General features: G+C 35.7%; 1 protein-coding gene across 1 annotated transcript; it reads left to right on the forward strand.

Moving 5' to 3' along the window:
• Positions 1-2,153: 2,153 nt before the first annotated feature.
• On the forward strand, positions 2,154-3,848 carry LOC127876341 (uncharacterized). Its single transcript, XM_052421446.1, has 2 exons — positions 2,154-2,382; positions 3,485-3,848. The coding sequence occupies exons 1-2, from the start codon at positions 2,279-2,281 to the stop codon at positions 3,801-3,803; spliced, it is 423 nt and encodes a 140-aa protein (XP_052277406.1). The 5' UTR covers positions 2,154-2,278; the 3' UTR covers positions 3,804-3,848.
• Positions 3,849-10,388: the final 6,540 nt, after the last annotated feature.

Below are 10,388 nucleotides of genomic sequence, written 5' to 3' on the forward strand. Positions count from 1 at the left end.
GGCTTAACCGAAAGCGGCTCAAAACAACACTTTGTTGTCATATAATGACTACATACGGTGTCTTCTAACCATCCTGACTTTAAATCTGTAAACCCAGAAATCACATTGTCCCCCAATATTTAAACATTTGATTGCATCGGTGGCGTAAAACAGACGAGACAGTGAACTAAGTATTCATTTACTTAGCTTACTAGTTGGCTTGTGTTTTCTTGTCAAAGAAATGAAGAAATAGTATTAGTCATCAGTTTAAATGTGTAGTTATATAAGAATCATAATTCAGAATGGAAAACCTAATACAGTAACTTTTTAAGAAGCTACATATATTTATTATAATTGCTGCAAATGTTTCTGTAAAGTCAGTTATACACCCTTCAATATCCAAGAACACGGGTAGTACAGTACTACCTGTATTTTGGGTATGGTAGTACAGGTACTTATTGATTTTAAGCGTTACTACTTTTCTTTCTGTCAGTGGCAGTACCGTTACTTATTTCACAAATTCTTATCTGGAGCTCTGTATTATTATTAATAACATTTGTCATTATACAGCCAATTAATCTTGTGATACATTTTGACTGGGCATGAATGCTGTTCAGAAAAAAAGGCATTAATAAACATAAGAGTAAACATTCTCAAGACATTAACCATATTTATATTTTTAAAAGCAAGTAAACAGTGCTATATAAAGTAGTTTTGCACAGTCCAGTCAAATCTGAATCAGTTCTGGTATAGCAAAGAAGTAACCACAACCACATGTAATGTGTTTTTCCACAGATTGCTGAGAATCATGGTGAGACGTATTTGGACAAATGCCGCCAGTATGCTGATAGCTATCTGGCCTTCAAGCAAGCTGCAGCCAGGGGCTTGGTAACCATTCCAGCGTTTGTTGAGCCACCAGCGCCTCAGAACTTGCCCAGGCATCGCTGGTTTATGAAGGTCTACCAGCTGGATGTGATCTCAAGGCTTGACTTTGAGCTCGCAGAGTTAACATCAACTTTTGGAGAGATCCTCAAAATTGATTCAACTAAGAAGATCACAAACAAACTAGCAGGTAAAATACTACTATGGCTATAACTTTCTTCCTTAAGGATTCTTATATCAAGTTCATATCTCATTCCAGCCTATTGATTATTTGCGAAATTCTGAGCCCTGGACATAGACATTTTTTAAAATTAAAAGTTTCCAATACTTTTTTTCCCAAGTGAAGAAGTCTCTCAGTTTTTAGTGCTTCGTCCTGAACCAAATATATAGAAATTATCCATATACTGTATAGAAGTGGAAGTTATTGATTGCACATGCATCATACCATTACTTGCATAGTTTTGTGCCCTTGAACAACATGCATGAGTATGACAATCTGCAATACTCTGTCAATCTCTTAAGGTCATCTGACCTCTTTTGTATCTTGATAATCCTTCATTGAAAAGGAGCAATTTGTCAAGCATATTGTCCACATAAAGGTATTGTTTAAAGGTGAAATGATTAATCGCGATGCAAATTGAATCGCAATTTTATGATTCAATTCAATTGTGCAGATCTTATTTTTGATTTGATTATTATTTTATGACAGTCATCACCTTATTTCTTTAAATGATAGATGGTTGTTCCAAGTTATTTTATGGCTTAACCAAACTCACTTCTCTATATAAATTCCCAGTGGATTTGAAAGTTTTCTATAGCTTCACAGTACATCTGTGAAATATTTTTGTATACTTGATTGCACATCTGAGAACTTCAATGTTGTTTGATTGGTGTAAACTGAATCGAATATAGAATAGTCGAATTGTTTCATTAAAAATCAAAAAGAGAGTTCTACTTAAAAACGTAAAATCACATATGTTGATTTTCAAGTTACTAACATATGCTTAACAACCAGAAACATTATTGGAAAAGGATTAATTAAAAACTGACAAATATATGTATTGGAACATAACCAAAAAGCCTGATCACACGTTTATCATAACATCCATCAGGTATAATTTGCATGTAGTCTGGATATTATTATGTTTAAGTTCCATTCCAATACTTGTAGTTAATTAATCCCTTTATGAAGACTTTTTGTAACAGTTACTCTGGTGTCCTTCACTTAAATGTCAAGGTTTTGTCATTAGGTGTGTCTTGATTGGTATAATTTACCTTTTAGGAAGAAGCAGAAGCACAGCCAACTGGGCAACCAATGTCGGCAATGAGCACGGGCAAATTCTCATGTCTGTCCTCACAGAGGGTGAGGGTCAAGGCCTGAAAAAAATGCTGGACGGCATTATTTCAAGATATAGTAATGCAGGAGTCCCCTCCCCCTAAAGTGATGTACACTGACAGAGACTGCTGTGGCCGTCAGTCTATAAAGAGTTATTTTGATGCCTGGCCGTTCCTTCATGTTAGGTAAAATTAGTGTATATATATTCACATTTGTATAACCCTGGAACAATCTGTAAATAGAGGATATGTGAATCTTGTTGTCCTTTTATCTGATCCCAACAGTCTTTATGAAATAATTATACAGGATTGGCATAAACCATAGTCAAATTCAGCAAAATATAAGATTGGATTGATAATATTAATTATCATTTATTTAATTTGAAATGACACTTTAAACAGGAACAATCAAAGGTAGACTGAAGATCAAGTTTGTATTGTTTAACTAAACCTATACCAAACTACAAATTATGGACGGTCGTAAATTTGAAAAAGGTTGCATTTTACAATAACAACTTTTATTTTATGCTATCCAGTGGTTATAGAGAAATATCAGTGAAATAAAACTGATATTTTTCACTGGTAAATTATGTCATTTTTTTCGACAAAATAACGTCATAAATTAAGCGAAATTATCAAGTTAGACCCTTTTACAATGTAAAAAAAAGGTGAAAAAAGCATAAAATAATAATAAAATTTGTTGTATTCTATATAATCATAGAAACTATATATTTTCACTTGTGGCTGTGCCACTCTTGAAAATATATGATCGCTTGTGAAGTAAAATGGATATTCCATTGAATCCAACACATATCCTCTATCTATACAATAAGAAGAAACTGCTTTTGTAGAGTATAAATTCTGCTTGTTTAAATGATTGAGTCCACAGTTATGATCAGATTAATTTTTATGCCCCCTTCGAAGAAGAGGGGGTATATTGCTTTGCTCATGTCGGTCGGTCGGTCCGTCCACCAGGTGGTTGTCAGACGATAAGTCAAGAACGCTTAGGCCTAGGATCATGACACTTCATAGGTACATTGATCTTGACCCGCAGATGACCCCTATTGATTTTCAGGTCAAAGGTCAAGGTCACAGTGACAAAAATCGTATTCACACAATGGCTGCCACTACAACGGACAGCCCATATGGGGGGGCATGCATGTTTTACAAACAGCCCTTGTTCAAACTTGCACAGCACAGTGACGTTACATCAAGGAGGAAAAAGAAGTGTATATCAATTATGAGCTTCCATATTTTCTTAAATTGGATTTTTAAACTTCAATTTCAGACTAGATTCATGGCATTTCATGCGGCGATTCCCCAATGGATGCACCACAGACAAGCATCAGCTGTTTGGTCCCTTCATGGCTCGTCTCAGTGGCTGCATCTTCCAGATTGATCAGGGAGACTACTCTCTTCTGATGAAGGCTAAGAGAGAGGAGCTGCTTAAACAAGGCGTACCTGATCCTTCTGACAAAGATGTAACAAAGCACATCACATCTGATGAGGTTGGCCGCCACTGTAAACGAGCCACGAGGGGAATCAAGGAGACAACGAGTCTAATAAAGGCATTGATAGATTCTCTGGATGGTGAAAGAGGTAAATAATTAAACTTCTTTATTAGAAACATAGTTTAAGATTTATGAGCATTCTCATACCAACATATGTCTGCAGATGCTTTAAGCATGTAAATTTCACAAAATTCAATGCTTTATTATGGGTCAAGCAGTCTGACTGATTGTCGGTCATTTGAAAAAATAAAAATAAATAACTTAATAAATAATAAATAATAAATAATGAAATTAACAATGAATTTACTTCTACATTTAAAACAGGCATGATGTTATTTGTATTGAAATGAAAGGAATATGAGTAATTTTCTTATTTTGAATGGGATATATCAAGTCCAAAACCACACATTTGCCTTGATAGCATTCATTCTTAATAGCATGATACATTTTTAAACAATATTTATAACAATTGTTCAACTTTTTCTAACAGGACTGGACTCAAGTGGAGTACCTCTCATTGACTCTGTAAAAATGGCTGACATATGGGCCAAACAGAGTCAGCACATTGCCTGCCTTCAGGACCCCCCAGGCGTTAAGCTCTATGTCAAAGTCTCCACTGTGAGGAAGGGTGGCATAGAGCTCCCTGTATACAAATGTGCAAGAGGTTCCACATCCCTTGAGAGCTTCCACAACCATCTTGCTAGGTTCATTCCAGGTTATAAATCACTTATATATCCATCACAAATGTTGCCCTCTATACACCACATAGGTTCCTAGTTTGATTTTTATCATAGCGTTATTGGAACCCTAATAAAAACATAAGTTAAAATTGCAATTACAGTCATGGAATTTTGCCAAGGTACAACAGTCTATAACGACTTCATAATTCTGAAATGAACAAAATGACGTTTTGTCGACTTGACAAATTGATCTCAAATTGTTAATTTTCATATGGGAAATATTCTCGAACAGAATATTAATGTAAATAAATCATTCTCTTTTCAGCTGTATTTACTGACCCATTGAACACACTATTAACTTTTTGGCATATTCAGAACAATTTTTGCATAATGCAGCGCTGCAGGTCACATTTAAAAAAGTAAAAACAAATTGAGAAATTGTTTATTATGAGCATTTGTCACTAGGTTTTCCAGGGCTAATGTTGTATAAAACACTTCCTGTTCGTATAATTGATAGACAGTCTATACTGTTCTTTTCCATAAATATGTATCTTGATCCTTAACAATATATTAATCTATCTTTTCTGTAGGAACCCTTGCTAAAGATACCAATTTCCAGGTTTACCTGATGGATGGTATCTTTAGGTGGAACTCGGACAGAGCATCAGAGGCCATCACTAGCCAGCATGAAACCCAGGTTGTTCCAGTGACGTACAGTGGTCCACTGAAACACCACACCAACATGCTGTGGCAGGAACTTTGTGGCAGACCATTGTTTCCTGACTTTAAAACCACCGGGAAAGTATACAGGTATGAGCCTGCATTGGCCTTAATCAATTTAATTGAATTCAATTATTATACCTGTAGAAGGGGCAGGGATATAGATTTGGCTCTGTCTGTCACAAACTTATTCGGGCTATTTCTTAGAAACTATGTAAGATTTAATTATGAAACTTAATGGGATTTAATGATCTGAATTATGAAAAATTCAGATTCTCTCTAAAAGGTTTTTGTTTATTTCTGTTCGTATATACCAACACAATACAGTAAGAAAAAGAAAAAGGCAAACAATAGAACAGAAACAAAAAGATAAAAAGTTAACCTAATCCTTCTCCTTCTAGTCAAGCATTATTTTTTTATGTAAGAAAATGATTTGATGTATTCTGCTGCATGTCATAATATGTGCAAAATTTGTAAACACTTTAAGGACAAGATCTGTGAAGAATTTCATTTCTGCATAAGATATATTGTGTTTTACAGCTGGTAGCATTTTGAGTAATTAATTATTCCTCGTCATAGGCGGGGGATATAGTTTTGGCCATGTCGGTCTGGCACATTTTGTGTACGGAACCATATCTTGGAATTGCTTGGGCCAATTTCATTGAAACTTTTTTGTATGAGTATGAATGTAGATGCAGATAAGAGGATGCCGCAGGTTAATATTCGTCACAATCCGTGAGTTTTCTTGTCCTCTTTTAAATGTTATTCTTCATTGACAAGGCGCAGAACAGTTGAGCACTCTCCACAGATGGCTTTTGTTAAGTTCTGCACCCATCAATAAACATTTTATTTGGCAGGGGATATAAATTCAACAAATTTGCTTGTTATTGTCCCCTACCTGTTTCACCAGATGGGACTTATGGTTTGCACTCTGTCCGTCGGTCAGTCACACTTCTCTTGATCTGGCGATAACTTCAAAAGTTCTTATATTTTTTTCATGAAACTTGAAATATTGATAGATAGCAATATGGACATTATACACGTCATTTCATTTTGTTCCTACGCCAAACATTCTGGTTGCTATGGCAACAAATATTTTAAAAAATTTGACAATGGTGGAATTTCTGACAATGGTGGAGCCGTTAGGGGACATAAATTGCTTGGCAATAGTCTAGTTTTCTAAATGTTTTTAAAATGTGTCACAAGTGTAATCGGGTTTCTCTTGTAACAATATTTTTTATTTGTTTTATATAGGTGAGCTGGTTGGTATCCAATACTTGTACGACCAGACTGGCCATGAACTTCCTGGATTGGATCAGACCATAAACCAGCTAGAGAAGGATGAGGATGTGGCTGATGACCTTGAAGATGAAGGGTTTATTGAACCGCCAGGAATATCTTTGCCAGGGGAAAATGATGAGTTTACTTTTATGGCGCCATCATTACCAGAAATAGCCTCAACACCTCAACAAAATAAAAGGCCAAAACTCCACTACCCGAGTAATGCAGAATACCACCAACTGGCAATGCAAACTGCTGAAGGTAATTTTCCCCTAAAATACATTCACTTATTGTTTGTTTGTGCTTATACCAAACACACCACAACTAATGTAATCTAAAAAATTCTAGTGATAACTGTCAAAAACGTTGGTTAACTTGTGTGTGTTTGGCTGAAATGGTTGGAAAGCTTTCAATGGAGTTTTTTAAATGACTGAAACTGATATTTGTAATATTTGTGCTGTCTAATGAAGGTGTTTTTGTTTTTGTTTTTGCCTGTCTGTCTGTCATTGTATGTGTATATCTGTCATTGTATGTGTTTGTCCCAAAACTTTAACCTTGCTCATAACTTTTGCATTATTGAAGATAGCAACTTGATATTTGGCATGCATGTGTATCTGATGGAGCTGCACATTTCGAGTGTTGAAAAGTCAAGTTCATCCTTTAAGGTCATAGGTCATCCTTTAAGGTTAAATATCAAATATATGGCTTCAAAGCGGCGAAGTAGGGGGCATTGTGTTTCTGACAAACACATCTCTTGTTCATAAATGATTTCATTGTAAAAATACTTCAAAGCATTATATACTTTTTTTAGAGAGCATTGAAGCAGCTGTCTCCCTTGAGCCTTCAACGTCTGAAGAAAATGGAAAAGAGCAAAGCAGTGATGTAAGTGTTTTAATTTTGCCGCCATAATCATAACCTGTAAGGTTGTGGGCTATTATATTGGTTTGTTAATGTTACTGTCTAGTCACCTTTAAAACTTGGTATCCAATCTTTACCAAACCTTCTAAAAAAACTTATAACTATAATAACTAAGCCACGTTGAATAACCAGCAAGTTTGACTTTGGCACTTTAGAGTTATTGCCCTTGACAGGAGCAGGTATTAGACAGGTAATTTTCTAAAAAACAACCTCTAGTTTCAGTTGATTTATGATGACCTGTCTTCACTTGAAAGATCTTAAAGCATTTTCTTCATGTGTTTCATTGTTTTAAAATATTTATGCTCCAAGTGGCCAAAACTTGTTAACATGTCAGGTGTAGTCTTTTACATGATTTATTCAGATATCAAGGTATTTAACAATATTTGTATTTTGGAAAAGGATTCAGTAGCTAAGGCAGCTTTCAACACACATTTAAATGCTGTTTTCAAAGAGCTATCTTAAGATTTTCATGTTGAAGTTTCATGACTTCATGAATGTGGATGTTTTTATCCAGATACTTTTAAAGAATTATAGTGTTCAGTGAATTATTTATGGTACTCCTCCACAAAAAAATTGCAAAATGACTGAAATACTGCTGTTGCACAGGTATTCAAGAAATTAAAAATATTTTTTAGATCCTTGGTCCAGACAATATCCCAGGGTATGATAAGGTACTTGAACTTGCTGAGTTTAGTTGAGTTGCGGCACGAGCGAGCCTTAAGTTCTAGCAAGCTTCAACGCCTTATTTACCTGTGGGAACACTTGTCAACTTTTGACAAGAAGCGGACGATATTCCCCAAACGCTTTACGAAGAAGCCATGGTCTGGGAAGTTTGGTGGGAGAGGAAAGAAGGTTACGCAAGGGGTAGAAAGTATAACAAAGTAAGCACAAAAGCATTTGATTATGACAAATCTATTAAAAATGTTATGTTCAGCATCAATTGATTTGAAGGGAGAATATATGATAGTGAGATTTATTAATATACTTTGTATTGCACAATTATTATTTAAGCTATACCTCATAAATGGCTTTGTAAATAATCGAAATTTAAAGAATTAGCCGATGACAATTACAAAGAGGGACTCAACACCTTTGTGTGTCCCCCTCAGGTATGGGACGTTGTGGGTTTGATCACTGGCATAGTCTTACCAAGACCATATAACACAATATAGTAGTAATAGCTTCCCTGCATCATGCTCTATAATAATAGGATAGCATTATTACTGGATAGCCGGTTCCTGGATTGAAGAGCGTAGTACTTTATTTGGGCTAGAGAGAAAAAATACGTTCAACTTGCTGTGATATAGCAAAAACGTTTTTATCATTGGCTATCCATCTTTATAAATGATAATCTTCAATGTATCCTATTTTACAAGCAATTCCTATAAGTTATCTGCTTCAGTTGCATTATAGTGATTGATTATGGAGTAATCACTGAAGCTTACATTTTGATTAAATAAAGGTGTTAACAAGTCTGGAAAGCATATTAACACTATAAATTAAAAAGGAAAATGTAGAGCTAAGTAGTATAATAACTATATGCGTGTGTGTGAGTGTTTTTTTTTATGCCCCCTTCGAAGAAGAGGGGGTATATTGCTTTGCTCATGTCGGTCGGTCGGTCCGTCCACCAGGTGGTTGTCAGACGATAACTTAAGAACCCTTGGGCCTAGGATCATGAAACTTCATAGGAACATTGATCACGACTTGCAGATGACCCCTATTGATTTTGAGCTCACAAGGTCAAGGTCACGGTGACCAGAAATAGTAAAATGATTTTCGGATGATAACTCAAGAACGCTTTTGCCTATAATCATGACACTTCATAGGTACATTAATCGTGACCCGCAGATGACCCCTATTGATTTTCAGGTCACTAGGTCAAAGGTCAAGGTCGCAGTGACAAAAATCGTATTCACACAATGGCTGCCACTACAACAGAAAGCCCATATGGGGGGCATGCATGTTTTACAAACAGCTCTTGTTATAATCATTTTATAGCCATTATTGGGTCATATTCCCAATGGCAAAAAGTATCTTTCTACCCCCATCTTAAGATAAAATTTCCCAATTGATGCCTAGGGGGAAATACTTTAAAATCAAAACATATTAAATTCCTGATGTTACGCTCTAGATTAATATAAAAATAAAATGACCACATGGAAAACAGATGTGATCTTTTTTCTCTTTTAAACTATCAATGTTTCAAACAAAATCAATATATTTTCCGCTTTTTCAGAGTCCTGCTTGGACCAAACCAAGGGCCAGCCCAGTGGCCAAATTGTAACAGGTACACTGAGGCGACTTGTGAGCTGCTGATGAAGGTCTACCCTGGGGATCAAAAGCTGGACGGACGTTTATGGACGCGATGGCGCCTTGTCCTCCAGGCTTTTCATCACATCAGACAAGTTATCGTCAAATCTCCAATGCGATGGAGAAAAAACAGATCCAGCTTCCCCCTTCTAAATAAAAAGACACTACAGCAGTGGTATGTATATACCATATATTAATTATTAAAAAAAGTGTGCTAAGTCCATAATCAAGTATAAACAGGCAAGGAGGAAATCAAATTGGACCAAAACATGATAGATATAACATTGCTTGTTGGGACCACCAATCAGACTGGTTTAAAATGTCTTTTGTTGCTAATGCAGTTACCTGAAAGATTATGGATTTATAGATTTTTCGTCTTGGTTTAATGGATATGGTGTCCGCCTAGCAACTGGGAGGTCATGGGTTCGATCCCCAACAGGGAGAGTTCTTCGATCTCCTCCAAAGACACCCAAGTACTGGTTCAAGGCCCAGGAAACAGACACGAGAGCGTTTATGTGTGCCTAAGGCTTTCAATGCATTTGAGCTATAATAAATAAGTTTAAACTAAACTATTTGTCATGCATGGTATTTAGATAGGTATTGTTGCATATAGCTTCTCATTGAATAGAGAATAATCAAGAGTTTTCACAGTGCTTTGTAGGCTGTGAAACAACTGGTCAACTTTTCTTAATCATTGTGTTAATGAGAATGCAATACTGTCCAGCAGCTGGAGTTTCTCTTCTATATCTTTATACATTAAGAATGACATTAA

The sequence above is a fragment of the Dreissena polymorpha genome, chromosome 4, assembly GCF_020536995.1.
Source record: "Dreissena polymorpha isolate Duluth1 chromosome 4, UMN_Dpol_1.0, whole genome shotgun sequence".
In the NCBI taxonomy this organism is placed as follows: domain Eukaryota; kingdom Metazoa; phylum Mollusca; class Bivalvia; order Myida; family Dreissenidae; genus Dreissena; species Dreissena polymorpha.